The sequence below is a fragment of the Hippopotamus amphibius genome, chromosome 3 (genome assembly GCF_030028045.1).
Source record: "Hippopotamus amphibius kiboko isolate mHipAmp2 chromosome 3, mHipAmp2.hap2, whole genome shotgun sequence".
Classification (NCBI taxonomy): domain Eukaryota; kingdom Metazoa; phylum Chordata; class Mammalia; order Artiodactyla; family Hippopotamidae; genus Hippopotamus; species Hippopotamus amphibius.
In genome coordinates this window covers 13,713,922-13,734,720 of record NC_080188.1, presented here as the reverse complement: position 1 = coordinate 13,734,720, position 20,799 = coordinate 13,713,922, and the positions used below count along the sequence as shown (strand labels likewise).

Here is a 20,799-nt window from a genome sequence, read left to right as displayed (position 1 = left end):
CCACCTTCACTTTCCATGTAGCAATCGTCTTTGCACTTCTTTTATAATCTGAGATTATCTCATTTATATACCATTTCCTTGTTTAATATTTATTTCTCCCCACTACAATGTTTGCTTCCTAAAGTTAAAGAGCACATGTTTCTTATGTACTGCTATAATCAGGGTGAATAAATCTGCACTGGATTTCAATATTATCCATGATCTACAGGTATGTATTGTATGTGGAATTAAAGAGGGAATAAATGAACATTCCAGGATGATGTGGCTATATATTCCACTTGAATATGTTTTCAAGAACTTTAAGGATGGATCAAATAATGATAAAAATAGAATATTATTTGGGTAAATATAAGAAGCATTTTATTTGTTTGCCTGTTTTTACATTTCTATCATCTGCTTAAATCAAAATATCATAAGATTAGAAAATACTGTCCACTATACTTCTGGAATTTTATAATAATCTTGCATATCAACACATCTGAGAGCTCCTGAAAAAAAATTTTCTTAGCTTAATTAAACCAGCATTCCCAAGTTATTTTTGAGAGTTTAACTTTTTGTTTTCCTCTTAAAATTCTAAAGATGTTTGTGGTCAAGCATATATTTGAGGAGTTGCTATCTCAACCATCTTTTCCCTCTATCCTGTGATATGTCTGTTATTATGATTGTGATGGATAAATAAAAAAAAGATTTCTATTTCAAATTGTGTTTTACACTCAGCTTTCCTGAATCATCTTTGTGACAGAAAATTGGCACATGGAAAGCAGAGATTGGTTTAGGGAGAAGGAAATTTTCATGAACCTATAGGTTTAATCACTTGACTACTGTAGAACGTGGGTGAAAGAGATTGCTTTCATTTTCTATAAGCAAAAAGAGCATGTATCTATCTTTGAAAATTTCCTTTCATAAAAATAAACCACCAATTTCCTTCACCCTTGATTATTTTAACAATCATCTCCTATAATTTGAACCTTCAAAACATGACCTCTTGGCATTGATATGCTTGTGAAATTACTTCTTTGTCTTTAAGAATCACACTTGTAAGAGTGAGTTAATAACAGGTGGCCTGGTATTTCAGCAAGTATTTCTGTTGTTATTTTGTGGAAAGACCACATTGGTTTATGTTAAACAATTTCTCTTTACACTAGGACATGACAGCAATTAACTAGCTAAAATGGAGTGTTTTATATTACTGTAATTGAAAGAGAATTTGTGACAATAGCTCCTTTTTCCTTTCAGTGCTGGAACATAATTGGGGGGAAAAGCTGTTCTTTAGTGTTTCTTTATATAATATAATACATTTGTCATTTCTTATTAGCTCTTCAGATTTCTATTATTTACAAACCATTTGAGATGCAATAAAAAAGTTTCCACACAAAGCTCATTATTTCTAATTAATCCTGTAACAAGATTTCAAGATGGCTGTACTATGAAGCTCTTTTCCAAGACAACAGTGTCTTATTCTCCATTTCATTGAATAAATTGTACTTTTGAGGTATCAGGACAATTTATAGAATATACATTTCTGTTGTTTTAATATGCAACCAGGCTACTAAACACAATATTTGATAAATTATTCACATCTGTGAGATTATAAATTTTTCCTTTGAATAACAGTTCGGAAACAATGCCTCTCAGCTAAACAAACACAACATACACACAAAATTTTTTTTCTATTGTAAACCAGTACCATCTGAAATTGGTACCATATGATATTAAATTTATACTGTGGGACTGTAGATTCATCAGGAAGTACACTATATTATTAGAATAAAAGAAATGATCTCCTTTTTCATTAGTTGGAATTTAGTTTTAAGAGAAGTATAGATCAGGGCTTCCTAGGTGGCACAGTGGTTGAGAATCTGCCTGCCAATGCAGGGGACACAGGTTCGATCCCTGCTCCAGGAAGATCCCACATGCCGCGGAGCAACTAAGCCCGTGCACCACAACTACTGAGCCTGTGCTTTAGAGCCAGTGAGCCACAACTATTGAGCCCATGTGCTGCAACTACTGAAGCCCACATGCCTAGAGCCCGTGCTCCGCAATGAGAAGCTACGGCAATGAGGAGCCCGTGCACCACAATGAAGAGTAGCCTCCACTTACCGTAACTAAAAGCCCTCACACAGCAAGAAAGACCCAACACAGCCAATAAAATAAATAAATTAATAAATAAATTAATTATTTAAAAAAAAGAGACGTATAGATCATTTGCAACTATACCCACTATCTGCAATAATGTCATTGATAATGTTTTTACTTTATCTTTCCCTCTGGATTCTTTGAGATCTGCTATAAAGTTAGAAATTTAAAATCAGTGGAAGAGAATACTTAGAGAAAATGTGCTGCATGTACAATGAGATAAGACTATTATTTAATATCAAGGACTTTGTTTAAGTTGTATTTACAGGAGTAAAAATCACATTTAAATATTTTAAAGGCTTAGTTAAGACAATGCATGTAATATAGAACAAAACAAATCTTCAGGAGCTTGACTCAATTTTTTTTCTTAAAGAAACCAAAGTAGCTAATATTTACATATGTAGGCCATGGTAACCAGGTTAGAAACAACATTTAAGGTATTTAAGAAAACAAAGTTGGAAGAAAACTCTTACTGCTTTGAATGAAATCTATTTGTCTTGTATAAAAGGGGACATCATCACCTACTTTACAGAATGGTTGTGGTGATTAAAGAAAGGCACTTTATATTCTTGACTTTTTCATTTCCTATAAGGTAGTTATTTGGGGTTCGCATAGAATATTAGTAATTCATTTTTCCTCTAACACTAAATCCAGAAATAGTTAATAAGATTCTACTATGAACTAGTGAAAATGTCTTGTTTGGTATAATTAACATTTTAATTATTTCAAACATTCCCATGTAGACCTAGTTTCTGAAAACTTTGCCAATCTGTATTCTTTCTATAACACCTCTCCCACTGACAACGCCTTGCTCAAGAAGTGGTAAGGAGATCTAGAAACAATATTGCATCTCTTTAGTCCTATTCTGAAAACTTAATACTGAGTAAAAATTAAAGGAATATGTGACCACGTGTAACTTTTCTTTGTGTAATTTGTGATGTTTTCCATGCCTATTCTAGGAAGCACTTTAGCAACCATTGCTATCAATCCAGAAATGACATATAGTGACAAAAATACTCTCCTTAACTAAATTTTAGTCAGGATCCTCTAAGAACTATTCAACATTGGCTTCAGAGTCTGTCCTTGTTTGGTCCCGTGAGATAATAATAAAAAAAATATATATATATATTTATATATATCTGTCCCTGGTTTCTGGCACGGAGCTCCTGAAATCCTTGTAATTTCCTGGGTGATAGCAGTATATTTTGTTCTAATGAGGCAACTTTGGATGGGCTCCTCAATGGGTCCTATGTGAGGGCTTGTTACTGGAAAATACAAGCCATGATTAGAATCTTGGAATTTTCTGTCTCACTTCCCATTCTCTTAAGAAGGGAGAAGGTCTGAAAATGGAGTTTATGATCAATCATGCTTATGTGATGAAGCCAACATAAAAATCCCAATAATATGGGATTCAGAGAAATTCCAGGTTTTCAAACATATCAACATGGAGAGGGTGATTCACCCTAACTCCACAGGGAGAGAAGCTCCTGTGCTCGGGACCCTCTCAGACATTACCCTATGTATCTCTTCATCTGGCTATTCTGTATTCTTTAATAAACTGGTAAAAATAAGTGTTTCCCTGAGTTCTTTGAGTTGCTCTAGCAAATTAATCAAACCCAAGGAGTGGGGTATCGGAAACCCCGATTTGTAGCAGTTGAAGGTAACCTGGGGACCTATTACTTGCAACCGGCATCTGGAGTGGGGTGGGAGTTGTCTTGTGGGACTGTGCCCTTAATCTGTGGGATCTGACACTGCCTCCAGATAGATAAGAGTCAGAATTGAGTTAAATCGTAGGACACTCAGCTGGTGTTGCAGAGAATTGCTTGTGGGGAAAGCACTCCACATGTTTCATGACCAGAAGTGTCAGAAATGAAGTATTCTGAGTGAGTATGGTAGGAGAGTGACAGTTATAAAGAGACACAGGAGGAAAGAACTGGGTTTTCCCCTACTCAGGAAAATTGAGTTTTCCTAACTCAGCCTACTTGGCCCAGTTTTAGCAAGAATCCTGCTAAATCAGCTTAGAGAGAATTATCCACCCTTGATATCTGCTCATCCAAAATATCTATCAAATTTCTCATCCTCCAGGTGATATCTAACCACCCTTGCCTGTCTTCAGCTAGAATCCTATTAGGTCAGTTAAGCAAGGATTTCCCCTACCCCTAATGTCTCCATTTCATAATTTTCTATCCATGGATGCCTCTCTTCAAACATTTTTCTGGGATAAATCCCCACTTGTTTTTATTGTATTGTATTCAGAACTGAGCTCAGTTCTATACTGAGGTCCCTTTTCCCCTATTGCCATAGTTCTTGAATAAAATTTGTTTTTACTGCTTAACTACTGCCTGATTCTGATTTTCTTTAACAATAGACAGATTAAAAACAAGACTTAATTACTTGAAATAGAAAAAGAGTACTTAACTTCAGTTATTTTTAGTGACCTAAGTAAGAAAATGTCATCTAGTGATCTAGAACATGGTATGATTTTAATTATCAAGATGATTTTTGATTGTTTGCTTCTGTCACTTTCCAAAAACGCGTGTGTATATTTTTTTAGCCTCACAAAACACCATGATAATAAAAAATGTAATAATATATCTGCCTCATAATAAATCTGACCCTCTTGGGAAATTTAAATGATATTATAGACACAATAATGAAAGGCATGATGGATCCTGTTGATATGTAATATCCTTATCATCTTCAGGTCATTTGTTAACTGCTCTAATGTGCCCACAGTTACTCTATGCTAGACAGTTTTAGGATGAAAATTAAATGGGCCCTTTCTTTGCACCAAAGGAACATATAAAATATATTTTTATCTCAGTGTTAGGAAATGAAAGTAGTCATACATACATACTAAGACAATCTAAATTCCCTTCAACTAAATTATCTCATAGCTCCCTTATTTTCCTTTCTTAATGTTCATCATAGTTTGGAAATATACATGGGTGTGTTTCATTATTTTCTCAATGTGCTCTATTCCCTGCCACACACAAGTGTAAACCTGGAAAGGGCCGAGGTGCTTCTTTCATTCTTGTTTATAGCAAGCAGGCTTCTAACACCTCTCATGACGTCTAGCACAAAGTAGGCATTCGATCAATACTTGTTGAATGGATAACTGAGTAAATCTACTTGATCTTAAAGTCCACAGGAGTGGGGACTCTGTTTAATGTGTTCAATAAGATATGTCCGGTAATTACATTATACTTGGAACACAGCTGAATGGAGAGAAAGAAAGAAAGAACAAAGGAAGAAAAGCAAGTAGGAAGAAAAAAATCAGAGAATAATAAAACTGGATATAATCTTAAAATTTATATATTTTCCTCAGCTTTCATGGGGAATTATATACAAATCATCTCTAAAATACACACTATCCACATTTTCCCATATAATTAAAATATGAGGTACTAAAACTTACCCCTACTCTGATAAAATGAAAATAAGGTAAATTGTAAAATTATGTTTGCAGTTGCCAAATATTTACTCTTAGATGAACCTACGTGCAAGAAAAATGAGACTGAAAGTACTTCGATGATATTCCTAGAGGCACTTATCTAGTAAGTGGTGAGCCGGGGCTAAAAGTCACATCTGTTAGACAATATGGACAATAAATTCTCCTTCCTAACCCTTAATACTCATAATCAGCCTGTATTACGCTTTCAATTCTATTTAGCTAGGAAAAACCAGACATAAGTGTTACCTGTTAGAGGTAAAATCTCTACAAAAGAGAGTATATCACATCGCGCATGAACTGGAGTCTTAAAATTTTATGTTAATTAATGCATCATTCTATTTTTAAAAGATTAATTAAGCATATACTATGAACCAGGTACCATTCTATGAGCTAGAGATTCACAGTGAACAGAGAAGACAAAAATCTCAGTCATCACTGAGATGACAATTCTGCTGGGATATTAAAGGTATCACCAAAGATTACAAATGTTTAATAAGCATTCAATGAAAAGAGTGCATAAACACACATCTCCCCCCTCTTCTCTCACACATACACACAGGTTTATCAGTTCCCACTATACCATCTCCATTCTTCACCTCCTGCTGCCCATTATTAAGAGCTATATGTAGATCCACACATTTTTTATATTTATAGAAACTTCAAATCGTATGCAAACACATTATTGAAGGGGAGCAAAATATACCACTGGAAAAAAAATGCCTCTTTGGCATATTTATTATCTTAGGCTGTTTATTTTTAAGAAGCAGCAGACACAGGAGAAACTGTGAAAAGTGCGTAGAAGTTACCCTCTTGTGAGACATATTTATAATGATAAAAGAAATCTCCATCTGTAAAGTTGTCTCTCTATGCCAGAAAGAGAAGGATGACTCTAAGTCTCTGGAAACTCTTGCCAGAGAAGGCCAAGACTTAAATCTGTATAACAACCTTAACCTTGTTTACTATGCTTTCCTGATAACCTCCCATAACTAGCCACCCCTGCTTCCAACATCCTTTGTCTTTAGATGAAGATGTTATTTAGAGTGGTGGTTTGGACCCTTTCCAGAAGTTACTCAGTTTTCCTGGATATCGCCCATATTTACAGGAGGTATACGTGTTACTTATTAAACTTTTGTTTGTTTTTCTCCTTTTAATCTATCTTTTTATAACAGAGGTGTCTCAGTAAAGAATGTAGAACAGTAGAAAAGTTATTTTTCCTCCCCACATCATAAACTTATTTTTAAATGAATATTATAGTCATTCTTGAGAGGGCAGATATGTCACTTGACCTTCTACCTAACACTTGAGATTTTTGCATTTTTAAATTAAGATATATTTACAGACAATAAATGTCACCCCCTTTAATGTAGTGTTATTTGTCTTGAAAAATACATATGGGTGATAATCACCACCACAATCAAGATATAAAACAGCTCTGTCACCCTCAAAATATCCCTCATGTTCTCCACCCAAAATCTCTGGAAATCACTGATCTGCTTTTGTCTCTATTGCAAGCAAAGAAGAACAGAGCATAGAGCTCATAATCCAGTTATGCAAGAGTTAAGCCACAACCCACTACAGTCACCCCAGCCACCAACAGTGCCCTGAGAGGAATTCAGGAAGAAAACAAAACAAAACAAAACAAAACAAAACAAAACAAAACAAAACAAAACAAAACAAAACAAGATGAGGCACTCTATGCTTTGGATAAAAGGGCCCCTAGATAGTTGTCAGATGCCTATCTCAGAAAGAATTTCAAAGACCTCAGATTCTTGTATCTTCCCATACATAGAAAAGCACTAAAATTATTAACTTGAAATATTTGTTCTTTGTGATTAGCAGTAATCTTTTACCAAAATGTATGCTTGACTACACATATTTCCCACCCAAAAAAATCAGATATAAACTGGCTCCTTTCCTACTGCTTTGGAACAGTTCCTCAGAGCTGTCTTCTGGGCTGTCTTACTGGTACTCAGTAAGACCCTGAATAAAATTTAAACTCACAACTCTTATGTTGTGTGCTTTTCTTTAAGTTGAAACTATATTTGCCTTTGCAAGGATGTTGCACATGTGAAATTATATATGTGGAATTATGCACGTAAGTGTTCAATGAATGTTAGTTACTATTGCCATATGTCAATGCATTTAAGAAGATACTGACTGTAAAAGTTTTCTTTAACACTAGAAAAAGAACACTTAAAAATTAAATTTAATTGTTTTCTTATCACATTATAAAATGCATGCTTATGATGCTAAAAAAAAAAAAACACAAAAAAACCATGACTCTGAATCACTGAAATAGTGTATTATTAGTGTTTATTCCCACAACAATGTAGTCACTTATACATATCTTCCACACTACCATCACTTAAAATTTTACATTCTTTTAAGACCAAAAGATATGGATCTGACTCACTCTTTTTAATTGATGAACATGTACTGAAGCATGAATAGACATTATTTAACCATTCCTATATTGATATTTAAGTTGTTCATAATTTCATGCTACCTCAATCTGTGCTGCAGATTGTCCTTATAATTGTCCTTATATTTCTGTTTCTTAATGCTTTTATTTCTATAGAAATTATTGCCACAGGAGAGATTATTTGCAAGGTTTCGTGTATTTTCAACTTCTATAGAAATTTCTACCTTATTTTCCAAAATACTTTAGTAATTCATACACCCAGCTACAATGTAGAAAATATGCCTGTTTCCCTAAATTCTCGTTGGATGCAGTTTCTTTTTAAAATTGTTGTGAAAAATAGCATTTCATTTATTCTTAAATATTTTTCCTATCCACTAATAATTTGCAGTTTGATATTGCTTCTAAGAAGAGGACTTTATGTAAATAAATTAAATAATTTTATGATGAGACTGTTCATGACAGTTATGGGAATAAGAAAAAATTAGAGACAAAGAAAAAATATCAACTTTAATATTAAAGGGTGAAACAACCTCTACCTCAATGAAAATATTTGATTGTTCTATAGTAACTCAAATTTCTTTATTAGTGTGGTGAGGAGGAAACTATATGGATATACGATTCCTAAAGTCTACATAACTGAAAACTTTCAAGATTCTAAAATATTATAGATACTTATAAACATAAGAACTATTTTAGTTTCAATGATATTCAAATGTTTCATTTCAATTTAAATACTAAATAAACCACAATTACAAAATATATTTTTGAAATCTAGCTTGTGCAAGCTTGCATTAAAAAATGCACACAAGAATTTCTTGAAAAGTTTATTTTTTTCCCATCTGTCCTCATTTAATTTTATTTATGTTTTAAGATTCACAACTCTATTGCCCTTAGGCAATACTTTAATCCATATGCATGAAACAGAGGACTATTTATATTGAATAGTTAACATCTACTTTAGCGTAACGTACTAGGAAAATATTATCGGAATATTCAGTGTTTGTGAGGACAACTTCAGACCCAATAACTTTTATTAAGCAATTTAGGGGGAAATAATACTTTTATATTTACTTCCCTCTTGATGTTATCAATATCTTTAAGTTATCATTGTGCTTTGTTAAAAAATGATGTTTTTTAATAACTACCATTTCTCTATGGCTTTATTTGGAGACTTTCTGACAACAAAATTAAAACATGCCCAAAAGTGTCATGTGAATATTGCCTAAGGATATCAACAAGAGCTGACTATCATGGTTGATGGGAAATGCAAATTAAAGGAAATCTGAGTGTGAAGGCAGAGGAATTACCAAAATCCTATAGGTAACAACCATAATGATGGGAGTCAAAATTCTGTGGACTTGACAATCTTAAAATGCATTTTAAAGTTAAAAGAGAGGTGGAACCAGACTCAATGCTTTTAACACCTATAAAGTTAATATTTATAAAAAGATAGTAAACTGTAATCTGGTACCCTTTTCATTGCTCTACTACTTGATTCTAGAATTCTTCTTGTAATAAGAGAAGCTCAGTAAGTGTTTAATTAATAAACAAATTCAGGTTTGTACTTTATGTGTGAAGGCAATATAGAGTATCATATGAATGGCAGCAAACTACATAAACTTTCTGCCCCTTGCTTTTTCTAGGTAATACACTTTGTAAGTCTTATATATCAGTACATATTAATGACTGAATAATATATCATTTTATAAATGTCCCATAATCTGTAGGAGTTTGAACATAATGTTTCTTTTCTTATGTGCTTCAAAATCTCAGTGAATATTCTTTATATGCATCATTGCATAAATTAGCAAGCAATGTATTTATATGTATACATAATATTTGCATTTCTATAAGTATATATAAATATACACAATACATATTATATCTATGAGATTTAAATACAGTATATACTCATAATAAAAATATATAAATTTACAAATTTATAAGTATGATACTTATAGGTAAAATTATTGAGTAGAATTACTGGGTCAAAGTCTACCTGTATTTTAATGTTAAATGTATTCTTAAATTTCCTTCCCCAGAAATAGACCAATAAATTATTCTGTTATCCTTATACTGAGAAATGTCTGTTTTTCTTCTCCTCTTTTAGAACACTATTTTCTTCTTCAACATCTGCATTTACTCCAAGAGCAAATACTATTAACTCAAGCTTAAAATAGCTTTCTACCCTTTCCCGCGGGCAGCCCCCTAGCGCGCCTGCGCAGCGGGCCACCCTCCGCTTCCCCCTTCCCATCCCCCTTCCTTCTCCCTCCCTCCCTTCTCCCTAGCCCCTCCCCCACAGCCCCCTTCCCCAATTCTACATCCCCTTCCCTCCTGGTCTCGGAGGACCCCTTCATAGCCCGACCTGTCTCGGCCCGCAACCTCCGCGAAGCCATTGGTGCCACTCCCCGCCCATGTGCGCCCCCACGGGCTGCCCACACCTGTCCCCCAGCTCCCCGTTCCGCTGGGCTTTCCCCTCGTCATGGGTGGCTTTCTGAGCCACCCGCTCTGTGCCCCTCTCTGCAGCCTCTCCTGCCACTGGGGGCCCCTGTTCCTCCTCCCGGTGGCTGGGGGCTGCCCCCGGGGGGCTGGCGGAGCTGGGCCGGCGGTGCCGGGGTCATCGGGATGATGCGGACGCAGTGTCTGCTAGGGCTGCGCACGTTCGTGGCCTTTGCCGCCAAGCTCTGGAGCTTCTTCATTTACCTTTTGCGGAGGCAGATCTGCACGGTAATTCAGTACCAAACTGTTCGATATGATATCCTTCCCTTATCTCCTGTGTCCCAGAATCGGCTAAGCCAGGTGAAGAGGAAGATCCTGGTGCTGGATCTGGATGAGACACTGATTCACTCCCATCATGATGGGGTCCTGAGGCCCACAGTCCGGCCTGGAACGCCTCCTGACTTCATTCTCAAGGTGGTAATAGACAAACATTCCGTCCGACTTTTTGTACATAAGAGGCCTCATGTGGATTTCTTCTTGGAAGTGGTGAGCCAGTGGTACGAGCTGGTGGTGTTCACAGCAAGCATGGAGATTTATGGCTCTGCTGTGGCAGATAAACTGGATAATAGCAGAAGCATTCTCAAGAGGAGATACTACAAACAGTACTGCACTTTGGAATTGGGCAGCTACATCAAGGACCTCTCTGTGGTCCACAGTGACCTCTCCAGCATTGTGATCCTGGATAACTCCCCAGGGGCTTATAGGAGCCATCCAGACAATGCCATCTCCATCAAATCCTGGTTCAGTGACCCCAGCGATACTGCCCTTCTCAACCTGCTTCCGATGCTGGATGCCCTCAGGTTCACCGCTGATGTTCGTTCTGTGCTGAGCCAAAACCTTCACCAACATAGGCTCTGGTGACAGCTGCTCCCCCTCCACCTGAGTTGGGGTGGGGGGGAAAGGGAGGGTGAGCCCTTGGGATGCCGTCTGATGCCCTGTCCACTGGTGAGGACTGCCTGGGCAGGTCTGCCCCTCCCACCCCTCTCTGCCCTGGGAGCCCTGCACTCCGTATGGACTCTGGATGGACACAAGGGCCAGATTCTGAAGCAGCCTCACCCTAACTTCACATTCGCACTCCCTGGATACCCCAGACTGGGACATAAGCGGAGGCCTAGGAGAGCCGCAACAGTGTCTGGTGGAGAGACAGGACCGGCCAGAGTGAGAGACAGACATTCGGTAATTCGGGAGGCTCAAAGAGAAGCCAAGCCAGCTTTGTTGTGATTTGTTTTTTTTTTTTTAAAAACTCTTGTACAAAAAAAAAAAAAAAATAGCTTTCTATATCCTTCTAGATTCTTTAATGCCCTAGTTCCTACCCTTGGATATCTCACTGTTCTAACATGTCCTGGTCTATTGCAGCAAAGCAGGCAGAATTCTATTTTCTTGTCTATTTCCTGTGCTTATAATTCTGCAATGATTTCCTATTTAATTTAATTCAAAATTCAAAATAGTTACTATGGCCTCTGGCTAATTCTCTAAAATCATCTGTCATTCTCCCCCTGTCGCTACAATAAAGCCACACTGGTCTTCCATCCATCCCTGGGATACTATTTTTTACAGCTCTCTAATTTGCCATATAGTATTTACTTTATCTAGAATATCTTACTCTCCATTCCTCAATTTGCAGACTCCTTGCTGTCCTTCACATAACTGGATAAGTATCACTTTTTTTTTTTCAAACAGTCTTTTATTAACTCCTATCATAGTTTAGGTTTTCCTCCATAGCAGGACCTGAGTCAAGAATTTGGATGCAGGTAGTTTATTTGGACAAAGATCACAGAAAACAAAAGGGGAAATATGGGCAAAGTAAGACAGAAAAGAAGAGAAAAAAATGTATGTCAACAATCAGTCAATCAAGACAATCTATTTATAACTCTGAGAAACTGTGTGAGATCTATCTCAGATTCATTCCATTAAATAGTGAGGAGGCTAGAATATAATCTAATGACTTCCATCCTTTATTGGTAGAGGGAAGGCCTCCATATTTAAAGATTTTATCTGAAGGCAGCTGTGCAAGTCAACATGGCGCTGTAAAATGGTCTCTGACAGAAAATAAGAGAGACACAGATTCTCGAAAGGGAAAAGTGACAAATGCTATAAACTTACTTCTTTTGCAACTACAGATAAACACAGATAAACTTATGGGATATAGGGTGGAACATGAATAGGGTCTGTTGCAGTTTATTCCTTGAACTATACAGACCTATTCACTTGTGCTCCATATGGAGTCTAATCTGTTACTGATGAGCCAGGATCCTTGGCAGCCACAATCTCAAAAAAATGAGTGAAACTGGACAGGTAGTAAAAGAGGCTACATAGGATCTCTTCTGCTACAACTCATACCAAGGCCATATCGATATTAATCATTTTTGCCTCTATCAACTATTGTAGACATGTTTTCACTTGGCTAGCCCATTTGTTGGTTACATGGCTATGCAATTTTTTGAGCTAATGTTGTGAATTTACTTATACCAAGTTTCAGATAAGTATTACATAATCACGGTATTACAAATAATGGGATGAGTTAATCTATAATGTTGGAGGAAGATATGGTCTAGAGATAAAAATTATATGTAATTAGGGGTATATAATTAACTTAAAGCCATGAGAGTTGAACCATACGGTAGTGAATAAAAATAGGAAAAATTCTCAGTACTAAGACAGAGGGTGTTCTAGCACTTAGAGTTTGGTCATGAGTGAATAAACAGTCATTGAAATTAGAAGAAAAGAGGTTAACTTGATGCCTGGATGCCCAGTAAAGAAAGTTTACTATGAAGAAATATCCACTGGATAATCATAACTTTGAAAAGAGAAGATATAATAGAGATGTCATGGAGAAAACCTAACTAGGCTGTGTTCAAAATAGAATGCAGGTTTGCAGAATTGGAGACATACAGTGTAGAAGAGTATGTCAAAGAGTCTTACAGTAGATAAATTAAGAGACAGCTGGAATAGGAATGGGGTCTGGAAATGTTTTGTTTGTTTGCTTTTGTTTTTAAGGTTGGATATATGAAAGAGTGCTTTATTGTTGAAGGAACTGATCTAGTAATAGAGAGGGAAGACTTCTCTATGAAGCAGGATATGAAATGGGGAACTGCCAGAGTAATCACTTTAGGACCAAGCAGGATGACATCTAATGAATGAATCAAGGGTTGACCTTCGACTGGAATCCAGGTAGTCCATCCACAGTAACAGGCAACTCAAAGTCTGTGGGCACAGATCTAAGTAGGGTCCAGATGTAGTCATGGTAACTTTTGGAATTTGTCTTCTTGTTTATTCTATTCTATCAGTGAATTAGGAAGCAAAGACATCAACTGAGAGTAAGGATGAGGGAAATAGTGTTGGAGATTTGAGGGGAGATTAGAAGATACAAATGAATATTCTAGAAAAGAGAGAGTGATAAACCATGGAATGTTGTAGGATGAACAGAAACATTAAGAGCCTACTTAATGTTTTAATGTTATTGATCAATTATGTAACTGGAAACTGTATCCATGTCTGTTTTTTATATTTTTTTCTACAGCTACACTTAGCTACTGCCAGAGAGAATAGAACTATTTTATCTGTTTTATTCAGGTCCCCACTAAATGAGTACAATAAAATTAAAGAGGAGAATGGAATGCAAAATGAAAATGATATATAACAGAATTCAAGCTGTGTAAAGGTAGAATTGACACAATGAAGCTAATGATGGATTGAAAATTGGGTAGCATTGACGGATTGTAAATCCCGATGTCCTGATGGGACGTGAAACATGTAAAAGTCAGGACGCTAGACGGAATAATCCAGACTAATAGTTTCTGGGGGCTTGAAACTATTCTTAGTATTGAGACTGGGGAGGTCTTGAACTTACTGTCCAATAGTATCTATGGTATGGCCAGAGAAGTAAGTGACAAAGAGTCCTATATCTCCACTGCTAGAATTAACCACAATAGGATGGCAATACATCTATTTGTTCATCGTTATAAACACAACAGTTCCTTAAAATCCTAGAACATGGTAAGTGTTCTATTTTAAAAAGATGTTCAGTGAGTGAAAAAAAATGAATCCATGCACAATTGCAAGCATCAATGCTGATTAATATTGACTTAAATTTTATTGTATTTCAGCTAATACTTAAGAAAACTTTTAATTACAGAATATGTAACTTCAATTTAAGTGTCAATGTTTTATAGCCAAAGACCACCAAAAACACATAAATATGTACCATAGGGAAACATGATGTGTCTTTATGAGAGGATGTTAGCAAAAAAAACTAACACGGGGTTTGAGTTTTCATTGGGTGATTTCAGGGAGGGTATAAAGAAGTAGAAGTTTGCTGTAAATAGGATGATGTTAGAGAATAAGAAAAAACTATGACTGGATATCTTAAATCTTATCTCTAGGGTGCAAAATTGCAGCAGGATAAACTATAATTGGTAATGAAGTAGTAAACATTTATTTTGACAAGAGAAGGGGTGTTTGGTATTTTGCTGGTGGCATAGTCAACTTATTTTCTTATGCTTAAAAAAAGTTAAGAAATGGCCTTGCTTTGTATCATTTTATCATGGTCTCAGAGTAAGCTCATCTGAAGGTGGTAGTGTGTGTGATTGTTTATGTCTAATTGGACAGTAAATGGCTTAGCTATGAGTGTCAGGCCAGCTTCTCAAAGCCAGGGGCTGCTCTTTTTTGTTTTTTGATTTTTCTTTCTCAGAAGTAACTAATAATATTCCATCAATAGGACCTTTGTTCACATTTTAATCATAATAAATAGATTACATAAAGCAGGTAACTTTAACATAAGTCTACTAAGACTATTTTAATATTGATTTATTCAACCAATTCACTTTGTCCTATTGGATTATATCTAGTCTTATTTAGAAGGCTAAAAATATGTTATTACATTACTGTAAAAGACCTTAAAATATTTTACTTAAAAATAATAAGATTTCAATAGATGGAAAAGATAGGCAGCACTTTAGTAAATGCACAAAGCCTGGAAACAGCAAGGTGTTTTGTGCCTATCAGTCTTTGCTGTTCCTTAAGTCAATTTTTCAGATATTTCCAAATGAAGGTGTATTTACTGACAAGATGGCTTTTTAAACTTGTTCATTTTCTAGATTCATCTATTTATTTTTCCTAATCTGGGAAAATTTACCACATTTTGTAATGGGAAAATTTCCCCTAGCCCTCCTTTCTTAAATTTCTCTTTCCCAATTGCAACTTTGCACCTGGAGTAGTCAATTTGCTGTTATCTTTTTAACACACTATTTTCCTTGTAAGAATAGACATGCATTATAAGAATACTATTGCTTCTATCTGTTGAACATGTAAAAAAATTAGTTCTAAGAAAATTTTAGAATTGCATGATTCCTAATTTTATGTCTCATTAAAGTAAGATTAACAGATTCTTCTCTTATCTGTACACATGGATATTTGTATGTGTGTATGTATGTGGAGTGTGTATAGAAGAACATTGTTATTTTTACTGAGGCACACTTCACTAGTCCAATGAAAATTTATGCCTGTAGAACTGATCAATTTTGTGTCCATCACTCAATCTTGACTTAAAGTAAAATTAATCCATCAGCAAGTCAATCAGTCTAAACAATTTATTTAAGAAGCCTTCATCTGAATATTGATTTATTCAACCAATTCACTTTGTCCTACTGGATTATATCTGGTCTTATTTAGAAGACTAAAAATATAAGTTATTACATTACTGACCATTCTGAATATCTCACATTTGGTTAATCCTTAGCTGACAAGACTTCTTTCCATAAAATATTCATTTAAAATAACTTTCAGATTATTATTGTCTTCTAGAGTTGATTCGGTGCAAAGGTGTTCATCAAATTTTCACCCCTTTTCCTTTCATTACATTTTCTCATTCTGATTTTCAACAATAACTTTACTTTAGCTCCTGTTAGTCAGCTTTAGTGGTTTCCATGATCATATATACACAAGATGATACATAAAATTATTCAAGGCCTTAGAGAAATAAATGCCTATCTCCAACATAGTAATCTGCAATAACAGATTTTTAAGAAAAATTACCAGTTTACAGTCTATGATACTAAAAAAGATCTCTCTTTTTATATATTTATGTACTTATGTATTTATGTATGTATGTATGTATGTATGTATGTATTTATAAATGGGGATAGGAGGCTTATGGTGGGGAGTGAAGAACACAAGCCAAAGTATAAATAAATAAGTATACTCATACTTTTTGTGGAATACAGGATCAGAATTATTTTGCTTTCTTTAAGCTCTCTTTAGCTTTCATGCGTCTCTCCATCAGCCACTAACTATAAACATATAGTGGTTCTCAGTTTGCTATTATTAAGTATATAAAGCAATGCATGGGAAAAAAAAAAACTACAGCAAGGCAATAAACTAATGTAGAACTGTCTTCTAAAAGCATGTAATCTATTTATTCTAGCATAAAAACTTCCTTAATACGACGATTCATTACCTATTGGCAAGAAAGAAGGAAGGAAGAAAGGAAGGGAGGAAGGATGGAAAGGAGGAAGGGAGGAAGAAAAGAAGAAAAAAAATTCTTGCATAATAACTTGAGAAAAATCACATACTTATTCCTCCAGGTCAAAAATTATCATTGTTAATACTTTAATGACAGATACTACATGAAAAGTAGCAGAGAAATCAGCATTTGTCACATGTCTCATTAACAGAATATCAGTGAATATAAAGTCAAAACATGCCATAATCCAAGGAAAATTATTATAGATCCTTATGTTTTGTAGCTGCTGTATAACTGTCAACACTACAAAGAGTGTGTTGATATTTAATTTTTATTTGGGACTGTATTGTGCTGATATAACTGAATAATCCATAGGGAAGTAATAAATTTATGAGGTAGATATTTATGAAGAGTAAATTAAAAAACTTGTTTTAATAAGGTAACTAAAAAAGTAAAAAATTACTTTCATATAATATAATTTTATTTTCATATATGCTTGCTATAGGACAACTGTATAAAAATTATGATAAAGAAAAAATCATTGTTAACATTTTGAATTTTAAAATATTTTTGTATAGAATTAAGATCTGATTTGGATTTCTTAAAAAGGTAACTAATCAGTACTCTAGCCAATATTTAATGAGTGTCTTTATGCACAAATTTATGTTTTACATGTTAATTTTAATCATTACATCCTATTTTTTTTAGGTACCATTAATCTAACTTTTCACTGGTGAAACAAATATTTTTTAAAAATGGGAATGTATATAATAATTAATACCTGGATAGGAAAAATTTCTTTTCTAAAGTTTGTTTTTTTCCCAAATTTTCAATTATTCTCACATATTCTCACATATAATATTTGGAATTGGTTTATAAAGTCTAAAAATTTTAGTTGAAGGATATTTGTTTTGCATTAATATATGCAAAATCTCTCCATTTTTTGGCAAAAAATAAGTTGAATCAGTTTATTTTCTTCATATAGGTATTATATTTCTATTTGTAATTATCTCAGCATCTTATATTTTTGTTGTTTTACATTGTGATCTAAATTGGATTCTTTACTTCTATTATAAATATTTTCTAAATTATAACTGCATAAAAGTCAGTTACTAATTTTTAATATCTAACATATAACAATTCACCAAATGCTATTATTGTTATAGTATTTTAACAATTTTCATGTCACCTGCAAGATAGACTATTTTTTCAATAACTGCCTTTTCAAAATATCCAAAATTTTCAGAACAAGGAAAATTATCTATTTCTTAAAAATTGCTATAAACCGAATATTTCTTCATGCTTTGTGATTCAAAATTAATGAAAATTCTTAATTTTTATGAGAATGATATCCATTTTTTTCATATTTTCAAATTAGCATAGTTTTCAAAGTATATACTATGTTTTAAAATGTTTTCCATGTCTGTTCTTTTCCTCCTTTCCCTTTTTAATTTCCAAAATACATAACTATTTTCATTACATCATTTACAACATAGATTAAATTTACTTTTACAATTTAAAAACTTGCTTTTAACTTTTAATTTTTATTTCTATTACTTGCTCCCATTTTATTAATTTTTAAAACATATTTTAAATTCAGAGACAAATGCTAATTAATTAAACTTCTTGTTTTTGAATAAGAACATTTCAAGTTATAGATTTTTTTCATTGAGGAACATCTCTTTAGTCAGATTTCATATGTTTCAACTTCTGATTTATTTTGTTTCTTTCTTGAACCAATACATTTTAAGACTTTAAAAACTTTCACATGATGGAGGATTACTAATTTATTTTGTATTAATAATTTCTAGATGTATTGAACTAAAAATATAGTACAAGTACAGTTTATGATTTCAGAAATTCACTAAAAAATTCACTTTTTAAATTATTATTATCATTTGACAACTTTTCCTTGGGGATCTAAAAGAAGATATATTCTCCATTTGTAGAATACAACATGAGATGTATCAGTATTGCTGGTTTCTTGGTAACAGTTTATGAGAGTGTGTGTGTGTATAATGTCTAGATTACGAGTGCTTCTCCCATTTACACACACAGGGCCAATACTAATAAACTTTTAATAGAATGGCTAGAAATTTGAACTCCTTTAACTGGTATGAGGTAAAGTTGAGTTTTAATTATTGAGACTTTTGTTGTAAAACTGTCACTTAGCAATGTTCATGATAATTTTCACCTAAATTTCATCTCTACAAAAATGATGCTTTAAAGCCTTAGACTGTATTTATACTAGAGTGGGAGAAGAGTGCACTAGGAATACAGATGATACTTTCTAAATAAGGTTCTAAATACCTTACAAGTTGACTTAGTAGTTCTTCAACTGCAAATCCTGCAGGGTGATATACGTTAGGTGCTTCAAGAGAAATAAAGAGCCCTAGAGTTAAGTATGTATTGTCTTATTGAAAAATGAAATTTGTGGATACAAAGATTAATTTATCATTGCCAAAGCAGTAATATATTCAGATAGTCAAATGTGTTCAAATTTAAGATACAATTTCTCCTTTCAAGTTTCCCCAGTTTAATTTTACAATGAGTAAATCTGACTTTCACTAAGTTAAAAAAACTACAACTAAGTGATCTGAAAAAAATCTTACTTGATCCTCTAATTATTAAATATAAACACTGTCTTAAGAATTTAAATATAAAATGTAAGATAAAATCTCATATATGCCTGTTTTCTTTCCCCAAATAATACTGTGAACTGTAGTCCAAAGTGAAGTAAGTTGTGAGCAGGGAGACTGACAAGTGACATTTTTCTCCATTAATTCTGCATTCCTCATTTCACTCTGTGTTACCCCCTCGGGCTGGAGTCCCAATATGAGGCTTGTCACAATCTGTATCTGTCACCTCAAGTGACTGAACAACTTTCCAATATGTTCCTGACAGCACGATTTCAACCATGTGGGAGCATTTGGTAACAGTTCCTTGATTGGCACTTCAAATATCCCCTCATCAGCTTCACGGTGCTTTCAATCTTACTGAAGAACTCAGGTGTTCCAAGATGGGTTCTGTTAACTATTTCTGGGCTGATTTATTTTTTAGTATTGAAAAAAACATTTGAGAGAAATACTTTTTTCTAAACTATATAATGTAAATTTGGAATGGATTAAATACTAAATTTTGTTCCGATTATATTTTATAATTTACTAATTCCCTTTATAGATAAGCTATTTCTAATGTCCACAAGCAAAATATATTCTTTCAAAGATGAAAGACACAAACATGTAGGCTCACACATATTTATAATACAGGCTATGTTTTGATAATTTAAAAATTAAATTTAGAGTAGAGATCATATATTTTGTGAAATCTGCCTATATTTTCTTCTCTTATTGCTCTGAATATTACTATGTGGGCAATTTTTAATCACCTAAGTACTTACTAAATATTAAATATGTATATTATAACATAGGAATTAAGGTATATCACTTCAGAATCACTTCATTGATTTATGTTGATTCCTTAATATCTGTATTAATATTTCCCTTATAAATAATGAGGAAATGGGACAGTATGTGTATACTTAGGTACTATAAGGATTGTAAATGACAATGTGACAAAGAGTGTTGGTGGGGACTGAACTGCCTTGAAACATCATTCACATCATCTTGATTTATTTACAATGTGAGATTTATTTAAGGTTGACTTATAAATGTACTATATAGGTTTTATGCTTTCTATAAATTCATGCTCAAACATTTGATCATTCTGAAATGTCACCAGTATCAATCAATCAACCCAATAATGTAAAGTTATATAAATATTATAAATAAAAATGTATATACATTCTAATTTATATATTATTAACTT

General features: G+C 33.9%; 1 protein-coding gene across 1 annotated transcript; it reads left to right on the top strand.

Annotated features, from left to right (window-relative positions):
* Positions 1-10,637: 10,637 nt before the first annotated feature.
* Positions 10,638-11,500, top strand: LOC130849662 (CTD nuclear envelope phosphatase 1-like). The gene has a single exon (XM_057728736.1). It carries the CDS (start codon positions 10,638-10,640, stop codon positions 11,370-11,372), a length of 735 nt encoding a protein of 244 aa, XP_057584719.1. The 3' UTR covers positions 11,373-11,500.
* The last annotated feature ends 9,299 nt before the right edge of the window (positions 11,501-20,799 follow it).